General features: G+C 59.3%; 2 protein-coding genes across 2 annotated transcripts; one reads left to right on the top strand and one right to left on the bottom strand.

Annotated features, from left to right (window-relative positions):
- Window positions 1-4,063: 4,063 nt before the first annotated feature.
- Window positions 4,064-9,184, bottom strand: LSM4 (LSM4 homolog, U6 small nuclear RNA and mRNA degradation associated; the record flags this gene model as incomplete). The annotated part of the gene is made up of 5 exons (XM_079546798.1): window positions 4,064-4,152; window positions 6,372-6,555; window positions 8,804-8,902; window positions 9,001-9,042; window positions 9,089-9,184. The coding sequence occupies 5 exons, from the start codon at window positions 9,182-9,184 to the stop codon at window positions 4,064-4,066; spliced, it is 510 nt and encodes a 169-aa protein (XP_079402924.1).
- Window positions 9,185-9,880: 696 nt separating this feature from the next.
- PGPEP1 (pyroglutamyl-peptidase I) lies at window positions 9,881-16,587 on the top strand (the record flags this gene model as incomplete). Its single annotated transcript, XM_079546600.1, has 5 exons — window positions 9,881-9,914; window positions 11,766-11,818; window positions 14,732-14,848; window positions 15,236-15,468; window positions 16,395-16,587. 5 exons carry the CDS (start codon window positions 9,881-9,883, stop codon window positions 16,585-16,587), a joined length of 630 nt encoding a protein of 209 aa, XP_079402726.1.

Genomic DNA, 16,587 nt, shown 5'->3' with positions numbered 1-16,587 from the left:
GCCAGGCCGAGCGCGTCCTTCTTCATCATGCTGCCGCCGGGGAAGGGCAGGAGGAGCCCGCTGCTGCCGGAGGTCGGAGCGAAGCCGCCGCCGAGGCCGCTCAACACATCATCATGGTAGAAGGGTGTTTCCATCCTCCTCCCCCGCCCGGCTGCGGGGGAACGGGGCGGGGGGGAGCGCCGTGAAGGAGGGGGCGCGGGGCCGAGCGCGGCGCTGCCGGGGGGGAGGGGAGGGCGGGGGAGGCGGCGGTGCCACCGGCCGCGGCCCCGCTCCTCCGCGCGCACACACGCGTCTGCCGCCGCCGCGGCCCCCGCGCCGGTTGAAATACGGCGGCGCGGCGGCGGTGACCTCACCGCGCGGCGCTGCCATTGGCTGCACATGACGTCCTCGCTCGCCGCGATTTGCATAAAGGGCGAGGCTCCGCCCCCCCGGGGCGGGGGAAACGCGGTGGCGGGCGGCCACGCCCCCTCCTGGCTCCGCCGTCGCCACGGCGACCGCCGGGGAACGGCGCACAACAGCGCGAGGGCCGCCGGGCTGCCGTCATGGCGGGGGAGGGGCCGCACGTGGGCCCCGCCGGGACTCACGGGCACAAAGGGAGGAGGGGCGGCGGGCCGCGGCCTTCCCTCCGTATGGGCGGTGGGTCGGGCCGCGCCGCAAGAGTCCCCGCCGTGCGTCGCGCCCCGGTCTCCCCCCGCCCCCCTCCCCGTACTCTCCGCTCCGAGGCGGCACGGCGGGGGTGCGGCGGCAGCGGCGGCCCCGCGCGTCACGGCTGAGCCCGCGGGCGGCTGAGGGGGCGGTGCGGCGTCAGCGCTGACGTCACCGCCCGCGTGCGGCGGAGGGCGCCCCCCCCCCCAACGGATGGCCGCGGGGAAACGAACCGACCGCCCCCCCCCCCCCCCCCCCGCGCCTCCCCCATCGCCCATCGCGGTGCTGCGGCCCGGGGCGGGCGGGGAGCGAGGCCCCGGGGCCGGGCTGGGCCTTCCCGCCCAACCCCATCATTACGGGCGCGGCCCGCACGGCCGGTTCGGGCCTTCCGGCCTCGGGGGGCCGCAGATGGGGCCGGGCTGTGCGCCTTGGGGGCCGTGAGCCGCAGCCCCGGCCGCCCCACGTGTCCCCATCCCGGGTGCTGCTCATCAGGCCGCGGTGGAGCCAGGAGCCTCGCGAGGCTCAGCCTCACGTCCCCGATTCCAGGCACTCCCCGCTCGCAGCTTCCTTGTCCCAGCCAGCACTTCACAAAGGCCGCAGCCCTGCGGTGTCCCCAGCCAACACAGCGGTGTCCCCTCGTGCTGTGTGCCTCCTTTCCCCCTGATGTCCCTGGGCTCTGTTAAGCTTTGCACACCCCGGCGAGGTCCTGAGCACCACCGCAAACGCCAGCCTCGCACCTCAGCACGCTGACCCCATTTCCCCAGAACGTTCCCTAAATCTCTTACATCCGGGCCTTGCTTGAAGTGCAGCCCCACGCGGTGCCAGCACACGAGAGCCCCGGTGCCGACCCGAAGGCTCCCACCTGCCCCAGGGCCGCCCTGAGTCACCGCTGTGGGCTGGGAGGGAAGAACCGGGCCGGGAAAACAGAACCACTGCCCTGAGCCCCCACGGGGAGCACAGAGGGGCCGCGCTGCCCCCCGGGGCCTGAAATGATCCAAAACAAGAGGAGGAAAAAAAATAATAATAATAAAAAAGGAAAAACGAGGAGGAGGAGGAGGGTTTGACGTGTATTTTTAGTTGCTTAGCACAGCCCTGAAATATTTCAGCAGCCACTCCCTCCGCGTCGCAGGCGGCTGCGGTGTAACTATTCCTGTGCTGCTGCCTCCCCAGCCAGCGCAGCACTGTGAGTCACTGCGGGACACGGCCCCACCAAACGGCACGGCTGACAGCCGGGGACCAGGACAGGGCCGTGGGGTCACTGTGGTGGCCACGGTGCAGCCCCACGCTGAGCCTGGAGCTGTTTTTCCTCCTCCCGCGTCACCGCAGAGCGCTGGGGCTTCGTCCTCTCGGCAGTTGTGGGGCAGGAAGGGGTTTGGGGAGCACAGAAGGCCGCAGAGCTGCGAGGACGGCACAGGATGCTGCCTGCGCGCAGGGACCAGCGTGCCTGCAGAGGCGGCGAAACGCAGGGGGAAGAGGGCTGCTAAGGGAGCACTGAAGTGAAAGCAGAACAGCAGCAGAGCTTTGCGGAGCGGCAGGAGGCTGTGGACAACTCTGCCACGAGCCAGAGCCAAATTCCCATTGTTCGGGGTGCTTTATCACCTCAGCACTGCCCGTCGCTCCAGGCGGCCCACTGCGTTTCCTCCTTCACGCGGGCAGCTGCAGCGTGGAGTTGGTGTGGCTGGAGGCAGGGACTAAAAGGGAGGGAAGGGAAAGTCTGACACAGGGCTGGGGCCGTGCTGCACTGAAATGCCACATCGGTGTTTACTCGGAGCGAGTTTCCAGCAGGGAGGACACACGCGCCCCAGTCCCAGCGCTGGGCAGAAGGCAGCGCTCCCAGAAAGGGACCCAGCTGGGGGAACAGCAGCACTGCGGCCCGATCCCTTGGCGCTGACAGCAGGGCCAGCGGGGCTGAGCACAGAGCACTGAGCACAGCGGGGCTCTGCTCTGAGCAGCCGGCACAGGAAGGAAAGCGTCGGCAACAGGTTGGCGATTTATTGCTGCCCGCTGCTCTGCACAAGTCTTATAAACGTTAAAAAAATAAGTGTAGATGAAAGCGTGTGCTGGACTCGTTTTCCCAGCAGTGGTGATGGCAGGGAGGTTTCAAGATGGAAATCGGTGGGGGGGGGGGAGGGGGAAGCAAACAACCAAACACCACAAAACCAACAAACCTTTTAAGAACGAGTTACAGTATCTGCTTTTACCCCAAATTAAACCGTTTCAGTCATTCTCAAGAGTTCAGGCAAGGCCCAGAGCCCCTTTCTCCCCCCCCATCCCCCCCCCCCCCCCCCCCCCCATGCCCCCATACAGACTTTCATTTGGGATCAGCCATGATTTTTTGGGGGTGTTTGCTCTGCACCCCGTGGGATGGAAGACTCAGAGCAGCCTGAGCTGAAGGCCAAAGGACCTTCCTTCACCTGCAGGAGAGGAACAGTTCCCCCCCCCAGGGGAAAAGGTCTGAGCAGCTACCAGAAAACGAAATGACAGACAATGGCAGCGAAGTCAATCCCTGCGTATCACAGGGAACGTGCTTGGGAAGTGCTGCTGTAACTCGGGAATCAGACTCTGTGTCACAAGGGAGGGAGCTTCGACAAGGGGAAAAAGAAACAGAACATTGCGTTTGAACGGCTCGATTGCTTTCAGGAAGAAAAAAAAGAAAACACAACCTGAAAACAAACAGAGGAGCGAGGGGCGCTGCAGCCTTTCAGAAGAAAACACAGAGAAGCATTTCCTTTCAAGGGAACTTCTAATCTGAAGTCAAATTAGCTATACACTAATTGGGAAACCCTCGCTCGTCACAAAGCTCTCTTGGAAACAGCCCTTGAAGCCCAAAGCGAAATCTGTGCCGGTTCTCCTTTAAGCCAAGGCCAGAGACAGACAGACTGCCCAAAAGGAGGGGAAGGAGGCAGCCTGAAAGTTTGCTGTGTTCAAACACGACCAAACAAACCCCTGCAGCCGCTCACTAAAGGCACCATCTCCTCAAGTTCAGTGTTTTCAAACCAAAACGCTGCGCCTGTGAGCAGGCGAGACATTGCCAATGTGCCAAGTGTTAGAAAACAAAACGAAATGAAAACCAAACCAGCGACACGACCGAGCCCGAAAGCGTTTGCCTCAGATCTCACAGCGCCCAGGAGATGCTTGTAAATTAAAATAGAGATCCCAACAGATTCAACAGTGCTGAAGTCAGGTCCTGAACCGCGAGCGGTTCTTTTTTAAACATTTCCAATTACAGGCTGGCTGGCTAAAAGAAGCCCAGAGCTGCACTTTATCAGATCGAACAGCGAGGGGCTTCCAAACAACGCGATTCGGGCACGGATCGACTGACGGAGGAGCAGAGGTTGAAGGATTTGAACCCATGGCAATCCTGAGGTGGCACCGAGGAGCGCTGCGCACTGTCCCTGGCCGGGGCTCACGCAGCCCCTCACTGCTTCGCCGATTGCCTGCCCGGCTTTTTTTCCTGCTGGCCTCTTCCGCTGCCCGGTATTCCTCGGCCACGGCCCCCAAACACACCTGCAGGGTGAGGAGAAAGAGCAGAGAGAGAACGGCATCAGAGTGAGCCTGTAACATCGCCCACAGCTTCGCTGTTTGTTAGTTTGCCCAGAGGTGGGATTGTTCTGTGGCCTTTCTTGGAGGCAGAGAGGCGACTTCTACACTTCTCCCTCACCAACTCCAGAGCCTGTCTGCGTTCACCAGGGGCACAAGCTTACCTCCCATCACCAGCAGGTTCAGCAGTACCTCTCTGGTGCTTTAATGTGCCCTCTGGCAGGCTGCGAATCGACATAAATTCAAGTTTACCTCTTTTGGAAAACGAAACCAAAGCAGAGAGACCCAGTTTTAAACCGAGCGCCTGTCAGCAGTGGGATCAGCATCATGCTGCACCCCTGAAAGCTGTACAACCAATCCAAAAGCAGCAAAGAGGGCGACTCGGTTTCAAGGCTACAAAACAGAGAAAACACATCCGTGTCTGCCACCGCCTCGCTTGTGGACGGGGTGATCCAGCAGCACGCAGAGGGAGCAGGAAGGCAGCAGGGCCTGGGGGCTGTGAGGAGTGCCAGGCACCCCGGTGCCCCGTCGCTGTGCTCCTCTCTGCCCTGAGAGCTGCTGACGCCTGCAGCCCTGCCTCCCGCTCCGATCCGCTGCAATCGGAGCAGCTCGCTCTGCAGCTCTGCTCATTCAGCTGAGATGCATCCAAACCAGAGAGGAAGGAGGCTGCTCCTAACCCTGCAGCCCCTGGGAAGCAGCTGGAGCCCTGCGAGCAGCCTGAGAGGCTGAGCAGAGACTGCACTGCTTCTGCGCTGGGCAAGCCAAGAAGACGAAGGATTACCAGTGTCAGGAACAATAATCCTTTCAACTGCCTGCACAATTATAGCTTTACTTCTGCCTGCTGGCCTCTCAACAAAATTGTCCTGCCCTTTTTTTCTTCCCCCTTAATGTCTCGGTAATGAGAGCCAAACCTCTTAGCTAATTAGCAAATGCCAAAGCTTCCCTTTAAAATATTCCATCAGCGAATTTAAGCTGCACATCAAAACAGCAGGGAACTCCACCTCAAACAGAACTCTCTCCACAAGGTGGATATTTCCACAGCACAGAAAATACTTCAGCTGAAACATTTGTCCAAATAACCGTATCCAAAAAGCCGCTGTGCCAAATGCTTTGGACTCCAAAAAGGGAAGAAGGAAAAATAAAAGGCGCCTTCAGAATGGTAAAGGTCACTCCTGTGCGCTCAGAGGCAGCACAGGGAGCAGCCATGGCAGAGGGATTTTCCTCCTGCAGCCCCTGGGAGACGTGGATGCAGCTCTTGGTGTGTCCCAGTGTGACACCAGGCCCCCCCAGCCTTCTCTTGGGGCTCCTCACATCCTGCTGCTCATTAAGGGCACTCCGTGGATCCTTTTAACACCCAGATCCCCCGAGTTGAACTCAGTTTTGTTGTAGCAAGGAAGTTTGTCTGGCATTTAAGCTCCCACTGCAGGCTAAGCCTGCACTGAAGATCCCTGGGGCTGAGCACAGCAACCACAAAGTGAATTGCAAAGACGTGGCAGGAGGTGTGAGCACAAGGGAGAAATGCTTCTCAGGCATCCAGCAGCACTGTGCTCAGAAAGGGCAAATATTTCCCCAGGCTGAAGTGCTCCAAGATAACCCAGCCACGAGAAATGGAACGAGGAAGGGAGAGCTGGGTTGGCCTATTTCTGTGTAAGTGGCAACCTTTTATCAGAAACAAGAAATATTAATTTGGAGCAGGAAGAAAACAAACCTTCAGATAACAAGTTAAAAATAAAGAAGAAAGATGAGGAGCCCCATCCTAATGGCAGTAAAGGTGGCCTTTTCCTACCACGAGGGTGGCCAAATTCAAGTCTGATTTCAGACAGAACAGCCACTTGTTTCCCTCCCAGATTTGCAAAGCTAACAGACACCAGGAGTTTGGTGGGGCTGCAAGCAGCCAGGAGGGGCACAAACACACGGAGAGCCTCTTAAGCTCCTGCCCAGCCCAGGAACGAGGCTCATCCCTGGCACGTCTCCTCGCTGCTCTTTGGCAGAGGCTGCCTTTCAAGCCAGACAACACACTCACTCAACTAGATCTTGCCCAGCAGCAGCTCCAGCTTCTCACAGATCAACAGCTCCGGGTTCAAAGCTGAGAAGCATCGGCCCTTCCTTGCACAACGAGTGAAATCCAAAGGCAGGAATTCCAGCCACCCCTCTCTGAACTGAAAAGCAGAAAGGATTGTTGTTACCTCGTCCAGCACCTCCAACGCCACGGCCTTTCTGTTGCTTCTGCTGTTGCATCCCCCCACGGCCTCTGCCCTTGGAGACCACCTCCTCTTTCACCATGTCGATGATTTCATCGGGGATCCGCAGGTATTTGATTGTGCTGCCACGGATGTAACACTCCGGCATCCTCCAGAACTTGTCGCCATCCTGTTGGGGAGCAGCGCGTTAGGCTGAGAACAAGGGCCACGTGCTCTTACGTTGCTTTTTTGGCACTTGAATATTTCCATCACTTCTGGAGAGTGTGACAGATACAACAATCTTTTCTGGAAGTGTAAGCCATAATTAGCTGTGAAATTCCTCTTTTCTCTCCAAAACACGCAGCCCTGCAGCCTGCCGGGGGCGGGGGGCGTTCAGCCACGAGCCACTGACGTTTCAGCCCGTCCACAACTGCCTTTGACTCTCACAGAAAACGAAGGAAGGAGAGGCTGAGGAAACAGCACCTTCCCTTTGCCTCTCATACAAGAAGAGAATCGAAAGTGGGACTGGAGAGGGAAACGTGGCGAGTTACACACAGCTGCTGCGAGCACCGAACTCCGGCAACGCAGGGCTGTTCCAGCAGAGGCAAAGGCACAGATTTCCCCTGCAGAAACCCCAGCCAGAGTCACATAACGACTGCACTCCTCTGCGCTGTGGACTGAGCAGCAGGGCAGCGTCCAGCTGGGTGTGGGGTGCGCCCAGCAGCGCGCAGGAACCGCGGCTGTGGAAAACAAGAGCTTAAAGATCGCGTTAAAATAAACCTTCGGGTGCCAAGTGACGGAGCAGCTGCCTCTGTGTTTTGTTTAAGGCAGTTTCAGGGCTTTGCTAGGCCACGGCCCATCAGGGCTTCAGCTCCTGTGGCTGTGGGAATAGGAACTGCATGTGAAAGCTGAATAACAACTGATGTAAGCGGGAGGAGGGATGGAGCCTCGTGCGCTCGGCTCTGCTCTGCTGCAGGGCTGGGCTGCACACGGGCTCCTCACAGCCATCACACGTGGACAAAGCGTCCACAATTGTCCCAGGGGAGTGGGTGAAACCAGAATGCCTCGTTTCACCTCCCCAGGATCAAGTCGCTCCCCCCTCCGCTCCGGAGTTATTTGGGGCAACGCCGCACGCACAGGCAAGTCCCGTGTGCGCGAGACGAGGCGGAGGAGCAGCCTTCTTCAAACAGGCACCCAGCAAAACCCCACCCTGCCTGGATCCGCCCGGCTGCACTTTGGCTCCCGAAGCAGGAAGGGATGGAGCCAGGTCCCCGGCTTCCTCGTTCCAGCTCCGGGGTAAACAGCCGCCGCCGCTCCGTGCCATCTAGTGGCTGATCCCCACCGTGCCGCCAGGAAGGGCTTCCGGCAGCGCTGCGGGGGCATTCGGGGCTGGGAGTGAAGTGCAGGGCGCTCGGTGGGAATAAATGCTGAGGGGGTAAACAGCCGCCGCCGCTCCGTGCCATCTAGTGGCTGATCCCCACCGTGCCGCCAGGAAGGGCTTCCGGCAGCGCTGCGGGGGCATTCGGGGCTGGGAGTGAAGTGCAGGGCGCTCGGTGGGAATAAATGCTGAGGAAGCGCTCTGCCCCCAGCAGCACAAAGCCGCTTTCTGAGGAAGCAGTATTAAAGGCCAGCGTCCCCCGTTCTGCAAGCACTAATAAGGCTTTGCCGCTGCCACCCCTTCCCGCAGAATTTATCTGCCCCGCCAATTTGGGGATCTGAGCATTTTTAGGGCTCACTTCCCTGCCCTTAAGGTCCTTCTTAAACATTTGCTCGGTCATGCTTACGTGCAAATGTCTCCGTGCCCCAGCAGTATTGGCCAATACCTTCCTGCGTGGGTCCAACAGGCACAAAAGGCTGCAGAAGGGTTTTCCGGAGAAGAAGGGTTTCCCTGACAGCCTCTCCCGCAGACCTCTGGTGTTCTCAGACACAGACAGCAGCGGGAACGTGGCCAGGCACAGGCTGGCAGGGACAAGACCAGACACTTCTGGCTGAGGTCAGAACTCAAAGCACAGATCCCAATCTTCTGGAGCACCTTTGGCCATAGGCAAAAGTACCAGACGAGGCACAACCCGGGTAAACAAGAGGCCCTGATTATTTTTGAAGTGGAGTTAGAGGGCGAGAGGCAGGCGCTGACAAAAGCCAGCGCTGTGCTTGATGGGACTGCATGGAGCAGGCACCAAGGATGCAGCTCAGCACCAGAACAGAACCTGTCACCAGCCCTCCACACCGAGCGCTCTCACCCTGCCCCGCCATTGGGCTCATTTGTTTCTTACAGCTCACAAATAGCTGCATTACATTCACACTCGGAGCAAAAGCAGAGGAGTGAGGATCTCTGCGAGCCCCACTCAGCTGCAGGGCTGGAGGTGAGGGGCTGCCAGCACGGGGGGTCTCCGGGCACAACGGGAGTCCCAGCACCGAGCAGCCGCGCCGCTCCTTACCCGTGAGGTGCAGATGACCTCCCGCAGGTTGATGTTCATCCAGTTGTCACAGCTCACCAGGTGCCCGTTGTACGTCTCTCCGTTCTTCAGCTCCACCAGCTGAAAGAAGCGGGGGTCACCACGTGGACACCGGGCCCGGCAGGACAGCGCCGAGCCCGAGGCCACAACGGGAGTGGGACGGGAGGGCCGGGACTCACCATGGGGTGGTTCTGCGCCGTCTTCAGCAACGACAGGGGCAGCTGCGGGGGAAAGAGAGAGAGGCCTCAGGAACCGGGGCGCGGGGACCGCCTGTATTTCCACGCAGACTCCCCAGAGCGGCGGGGATTCCCAGGCCCGCTGCCCGCTGCCCGCCGCCGCCCGGCCCAGGCCCGCACTCACCATCGTGCCGGAACCGCGGAGCCGCCGCCGCGCCCGGCACTGCCGCTCAAACCGCCCCCGGCCCCGCGCGGGGCCAATCAGAGCGCGGCGCGGCCCCCGCGGAGCCAATCAACGCGCAGGACCCGACCTCTGCCGTAAAGCATCGCCGGGGCCGCCGGTCCGCTGCGTCACGACAGTGCCGTAAATTGAAAAGCGGGGCGGGAAGCGGCGGCGCTCCCAGCTGGCCACGCGGGCCCGTTCTGTTCCGTTCCGTTCCTCTCAGGACTCCACCAGCACGAGCCCAGCAGGATCGGGAAAGCTGGGCGTGAAACCACCGTAGCGTTCTGTACGGGTTTAACTAGCTTGAGCCCGCGCTTTCGCGATAAGCCCTTGAGGCGGCTCTGGGCTCAGCCCCTTGCGGACCGCTCCACCTCCGCTGCCGCCCCAGGAGCTCGGGGGAACCCAGAGTCGAGGCGGCCTAGTTGGCCGCTACCCCCGGCCTCGCGCTTTTCTCCCGGCGGCGGAAGCGGCGCTCAGGAGCCGCTCTAGGCAGCGAGGCGGCGCGCACTCTATGGCCGCGCGGGGCCGCTCTGGGCGTCGGGGCGGCGCGCACTCTATGGCCGCGCGGCGCCGCTCTGGGCGTCGGGGCGGAGCGCGCTCTATGACCGTGCGGAGCCGCTCGCTCAGTGCGGTGCGACCGCGGGCAGGGTGGGAGCGGAGATGGAGAAACCGCGGCGGGCGGTGGTGGTGACGGGTACGGGCGGCGGGACCGGGGCGGGAGAGCGGGGAGGGGGCGGCCAGGTGGGCTCCGCTTCCCTTATGTAAGCGGGGGGCGGTGGCGAGCGCTGGGGGCTGCGCTGCGGGATTGGGGAGGGGGGCGGTGAGGGGCACGGGGGAGGTCGGGGGGGTGTGAGGTGAGCCCTGGGGTCCCGCTGGGGGTGCAGGGCTGGGGAGGGGCTGGCAGGAGCTGCCCGGGGCACGAGGTGCTGCCGAGGGGTGCGGGCTGCCCTGGGGGGGGGCGGTGCTGCTGCCGCGCTCCTTTGCGATGGGCTGCAGCGGGGACCGGCGCCGGTTCGCCCTGGGGAGGTCCGGGGGGCTGCGGGAGAACGGAGGGGGTTTGGTGCCTGGGGACGCCGTGCCGCCTCCATCCCCGTGCCACGAACCCATTTGGTGTCCCGAGAGCAGCGGCCCCACGGCCAGCGCGGTCCCCGCGTGTCACAGCGCAGCGTTCCCAGCCCGGGGGCTGCGCTGAGCGGTGAGCAGACACAACCCGTCAGCCGTGACGTCCCCCCGATCCCCGCAGTACTTTTGTTTCCCGTCTTCTGCACCGGGGGGGAACTGCTTCTAAAATTCAGAGCTTATTTCGCTGGATCTGCCCATGATTGCACATAGCCGATGTCACACTGAGCTCCCATTCAGTGCTGTGCGTGTCACGCTGAGGGCAAGCCTCATTCCTGTGCCGTTTCTCTTTTAGAACTCCGTTAGGAGATAATCCCGTACAGGTCTGCACGGAGGGCTCAGTGCTGTGCGCCTGCAGGGCCCCATGGTGGACGTGGGATGGGATGGCTGCGGCCAGTTTGGTGCTGCAGAGAAAGTTGCTCATCTGCCGTGAAAGGAATCGGTGCGGAGATGAGTGAGAGGGGCTTTGTGCCGGCTCAGCTGGGCTCAGAACGAGAGGTTTTGGTTACGCTGGGGGCACCTGGAGAGCTGCAGCCCTCCGGTGTGCTTTGTAGAGAAGCCGTCCCAATGAGAGGCTGTGTTTGGTGTCTCTCATCGCTATGGGGAAACAACGTCTGCATTTGGATCTCGTGGGAGCCTCCAGGAGGTTTATTCTGGGGAGATACTGACTGTGGTTCAACTTGGAGGCTTCGGTTGAGATGGCCGGCCTGCTGAGCCCATGCTGTACAAAGCCCCGGCGCCGTCGTGTGCAGCGTAACATCAGCCCTCGCCTTCTGCTGGCAGCACACGGCAGGTTTCCATTAGTGTGTCATGTAATATTTGTGGTCCCTCTCGGTCCTTTCAGCTTAGATGAAATGTGTGCCTCCTGATTGCATTGGGCTCGTGGGGTAGCTCTGACATCTTAAATTAAAGCATATTGACCCTGCGCCCAGATAAATGCCTAACCTTTGTGTGCTTGCTCAGGAAAAGATGTTATGGATTACTAGTTAACTCTGAGTTACTCATTAGGAAATGCAGATGCGGGGAGTTAAGTGTTTTTATAGTGCTGTCATAACCTTTGGTGCTTGGTGTAGGAGGGTCAGCAGTGTTGTGTTTGGTTCCTCTTAAGGCAGCAGAGATGTTGGTGAAGGTGTGAGCAGAGGGGTACTGGAGGCAGACTTGTTTGTGGAAGCATCTGCTGTGGGCTATTACCGTCAGGGTTAGAAGCTCCAATCACGATCCTCGTTCTGTGCCATCACTCCACTGCTCTGTAGCTAACAAGTGTTCCTAGCCCAGTCAGCAAGGGGAAAATGCACCTCCAGTAGGGACTGGGTGTTACAAGCAGTGGGTTTTCTTTCAGAGCACATAAATCCAAGAAGCGCAGAGGGCAGCTGCAGTCCAAGCTGCAGGGCTCAGCTGCTCACTGGGGGCTTTTCTTCTCTTTCAGGGTTTGGACCCTTTGGAGAGCACGCCGTCAACGCCAGCTGGATTGCAGTGCAGGTAAGGCTGTAACTTCGGCCTTGGAGCAGCACCATCCCCTGCCTGCACGCGTTTCAGCCCTGATTCTGCTCTGTCCATTGAGGCCGGCTCGCCCCATGTCCAGGCACTCAGCTGGGTGATGTTTTGTCCACCTCTACAATGCCCATGCTGGTAGAACATGGTGAGATCGGGTTCGTAGAGCAGAGGCAGATAAGGAGCCCCTGGGCTGACTCCCCGTGCTTCAGAGCAGTTAAACGGTGCACGGAGCCCGCAGTCTTTCTCCACCACTTAGCAGAGGGAATTCAAAATAAATAAACAGAAAGGAATTTGTACGTTTCTCTCTCCGCTGCAGCCTGGGTCTGGGTGAGCAGGTTGACCTTTAAGCCCTCCCAGCTGTAATGGGGCTCAGCACGTGGGGCCGTGGTTGAAGTGCTCATGGAGTGGCATTGCTTGGGCAGATCAGAACGCCCTGCTAGACAGGGCTGAGGGCGCTCTGTGATGTTCTGTAAAGCATCAGCTTGGGCAGCACTGTCACATTCTCCCGATTCTTCCTTAGTTGTTGCTCCTGGAGGTGGTTAATGACAAAGCCGTTGGGAATTCACGGTGCCTTTTAGTACAGCTGCCCGGCAAACTGGATCTGCTTCTCTCCCCAACACGTCTCTCTTCCCTTCAGAGCTCGGGGATTAATATCTTCTTCAGAATGCTTTTAAATTAAATCTCAAGCTCTAATCAATTACAGTCAGCCGATGTCCAGATGTCCAACGCGCTGACTGGTGAGGGGAGAGGAAACCTTTGGCTCTGAGAGCCTCTGGGGCTGAATGCACCTGGGTTGCTCAGCCAAGGCTGGGGAGGACGGCGCATTACTGAAGGGCGGCCATGAGGCCGTTGGTTTGGTTGGTTCTTCCTCACGCCACGTCAGCTCTTGTTTCCTGGTTTTCTGCTAGAGATGCCCAGCAGGGCGCTGTGTGTGTGTGGGACAGGATGAGAGGCGGGTGCTGTGCTGTTCCTGCAGGAGCAAAGCTGACGTGTGATGCGCCACGAGGAGCAGCCCCACGCCGAACCAACTGAGCGCGTCTTCAGCTCGCGTTGCTCAGGGCTGCTTTGGGAAGGGAAAGCAGCAGCAGGACCCACCTCCCTGCGGTCCATCCTGCAGCCAGGAGCGCTGTGTGCCCACATCCCCCTCCCCTCACCCCGTCTCAGCCCGAGGGGCCCAGACAAAAAGGAACAGCACGGCTTTGAGCCCGCCGAGGTGGGCTTTGTGCGGCTCAGACGGGGCCCTCATGGAGCAGCGTGGACACAAAGGCGTCTGAGTTGCTGAGCCCCAGACGGTGTGATCTGCATTTTAATAGAAGAAAAATCAATTAAACAATCTTCCTAAATCCCTTCTAGCTCCGGGGCTGAGCCAGTTCTGCTTTATTGCATCTTTTATTATCCCGCATCCCCAGGATAAGATTCCCTGCTTTTCTTTCCTGGTGTTGTTTGGGCTCTGACACAGAGCACAGCTGTGGTGTCTTTTCCTGCACTGAAGCCGTGCGATTCTGTGAACTCCTGGTGTCGCTGCTCAGTTTTGAAGCTCCATTATTTTTTACACACAGTGAACACAGAGAATGCCTCACCTTCAGGGGCGTTAAATAAAAAGGGTTAAATAAATGAGCTGGGTGCTCAGGAGAGAGATCCCAAATGGATCAGAGGGGCTGATAACTTCTCACAGCTCGCAGCAGTAACGCTCTGCCTCCCACCTGTGCTGTGCCACGCTTTGATCTCTGTAACGTTTGGTTGGAGGCTCTCGGCAGCTGTGCAGGAAGTGGTGCGGGATGCGGTGCCAGCATGGCCCAGGTGTGTCCTGAACCTCCATCCCCATCCCACCATCCCCATCCCCATCCCACCATCCCTGTCCCACCATCCCCATCCCATCCCAGCAGAGCGCGTCTGGCTGTGCAGGGGCTCAGTGGAGAGGTCAGGGAGCAGCACAATGGCTGTCAGGGTGTCTAGACAGACCTGATAGGGATATTAAGGGCTCACAAAGAAGCCCATTGTCCGGGGGTCAGGGAATGGGTCAGACGTGTTCGTTTTTCTGTGTTTGTCAGGTATACAAGGCAGTGGATAATGAGTTGTCTGGGGGCCAGAGTACATCTTTATTAGAGAGTGGAGGGCTGTGAGAGGGAGCTGTGAGCGGTGCAGAGCGCTGGGATTCGGGAGCTCCGTGGAGGAGCAGTGATGAATTCCTACAAGTAACGCTGCAGAGCTCTTCCTAAAGAGGCTGCCTTGTGTGTGAGTGCTCTAATGTGTGAACAAGTGACTTCGTTAAGGTGCAGGGTAAAGCAGCCAGCGTTTGGAAGGTGGATTTGTGTAAAGATGTGGTGAAATGTCACTTAGCATCGCTGGTTGTCACGCAGGACTCAGTGCAGGGAGCCTTTGCAGCTCGCCTGCCCAATCCTTGGAGCAGGAGGGGAGACTGATGGCTGCTGCTGCTCTCATGCAGGTAGCAGCTGGGGCTGCTCTCACTGCTGCTTTGTCTGCTTCTTCCGAGAACTGAATAGGACTCACTTCTGAAAATAATGAAGCCAACCCTTTTCCTTATTATTTTCATGTATTGTTTTTTAGCGTGGCAGTTGCTGGTGTAGCTCCCATCAGTTCAGTGCAGTCAGATTGCTCAGCCCTGCGCTGCCTGAGCAGAACAAACCGTGTGAGCGCAGGCGGGGAGCTGCCCTGAGGCCCTCACAGCTCTGCCCTTCAGCCTCTCCTTCATGGGACCCCGCTCTTCTGTGAGATGAAACCAGCAGGAGAGCTGTCACCGCTGTGCCGTGGCTCTGGGGGGAGTCCTGCGTGTTCTGCACTGTGCTCACAGCAGTGCACGTTCACACTGCTCACCCAGCGCTGCCCCACCTGTACCTGACCACCCTGCTCTGTTCCTTCCTTCCCACGTGTTCTTAGGAGCTGGAGAAGCTCGGGCTGCGAGATGGCGTGGATCTGCATGTCTATGAAGTCCCGGTGGAATATCAGACAGTGCAGAGACTCATCCCTGCACTGTGGAAAAAGCACAGTCCACAAGTGAGTGAGTGAAGGGAGGAGAAGAGATGGAGCCGACGCGTGTGCAGTGAGCACCGTGCAGCTCTGTGCTGCCAGCCGCGTTCGGTGCTGCGTCCTCCGCTGCATCCTTTGCTCTTTCCAAACACCTGGATTTGCAGCGTTTTGTGGCTCAAAGTGCAGTGCTGCAGTTAACGGGAGCTCAGCACGCAGGGCTGCCAGGGCAGCTCCGCTCCGTGCCGTAATTAATTAGAGCTGAGGGTTGGGGACAAAACGAGAACGGTTTCGTGCCGTCGGTTGCTGCAGTGGCTGGCTGTGTGCTGGCTGTGCAGGGGCTCAGGCGGAGGCTCTGCTGGTGCTCAGTGCACTGCGGGCTGCTGGTTGATGTAACGTGTTTCTTTTCTCTCGCAGTTGGTGGTGCATGTAGGTGTGTCGGGTATGGCTACCACTGTCACTCTGGAGAAGTGTGGCCATAATGTGGGTTATAAGGGCTTAGACAACTGCCGTTTCTGCCCAGGCTCTCAGTGCTGCGTCGAAGGCGGCCCAGAGTGCATCGACTCCATCATTGACATGGACGTGGTTTGCAGGAGGGTCTCAGCACTGGGGCTGGACGTCACCGTCACCATCTCTAAGGATGCTGGCAGGTATGGGGCGAAGTGATCCGCGGGAAGCAGGCACGTGCTGCAGTGCCTGCTGTGCCTGCTGTCTGTGCAGTGTCTGCTGTGTCTGCAGTGCCTGCTGTGTCTGCAGTGCCTGCTGTGCCTGCTGTGCCTGTTGTGCCTGCTGTCTGTGCAGTGCCTGCTGTGCCTGCTGTGCCTGCTGTGCCTGTAGTGCCTGCTGTCTGTGCAGTGAATGCAGTGCATGCTGTGCCTGCTATGCCTGCTGTGCCTGCAGTGCCTGCTGTCTCTCAGCGCCTGCAGTGCCTGCAGTGCCTGCTGTGCCTGCAGTGCTTGCAGTGCCTGCTGTCTCTCAGTGCGTGCTGTGCCTGCAGTGCCTTCTGTGCCTGCAGTGCCTTCTGTGCCTGCAGTGCCTTCTGTGCCTGCAGTGCCTGCAGTCTGTGCAGTGCCTGCAGTGCCTGCTGTCTGTGCAGTGCTTGCAGTGCCTGCTGTGCCTGCAGTGCCTGCTGTCTCTCAGTGCCTGCAGTCTGTGCAGTGCCTGCAGTCTGTGCAGTGCCTGCAGTGCTTGCAGTGCCTGCTGTCTCTCAGTGCGTGCTGTGCCTGCAGTGCCTTCTGTGCCTGCAGTGCCTGCTGTCCGTGCTGTGCCTGCAGTGCCTGCTGTCTCTCAGTGCGTGCTGTGCCTGCAGTGCCTGCTCACTGTGTGCTCAGCTGCACTCAGTGCTGGCACTGCTCTGTCCCGTGGTCGCACGCTGGTGCTGGGGAAGCACGCAGCCTTTGTGTTTTGTCCTAGATTAGGTGCTGTGAGCGTGCCGCTGCTTCAGCCTGACTTGCATTGCGCTTTTTATTGCAGGATGTTGATGCAACGCCGAGCGATAACACGGCTCGCTGTGTCCTGCAGTTTGCACGCTTTATTTGTCACATGTTGCTAAATCAGCTCTGTTTTTATGTTTCAGGTACCTGTGTGACTTCACTTACTACACTTCCTTATACCAGAGCTGCGGGAGGTCGGCTTTTGTTCATGTGCCTCCGCTGGGGAAGCCGTACAGCGCGGAGCAGCTGGGCCGGGCGCTGCAGGCCATCATCGAGGAGATGCTCGACGTTTTGGAGCATTCTGAAGACAAAATCAATTGTCAGCACGAACACTGA

This window comes from Tetrao urogallus, assembly GCF_951394365.1.
Source record: "Tetrao urogallus genome assembly, chromosome: 25".
Taxonomy (NCBI): Eukaryota; Metazoa; Chordata; class Aves; order Galliformes; family Phasianidae; genus Tetrao; species Tetrao urogallus.
Note: the sequence above shows the minus strand (reverse complement) of the source record. Positions and strands in the feature narration are given on the sequence as shown.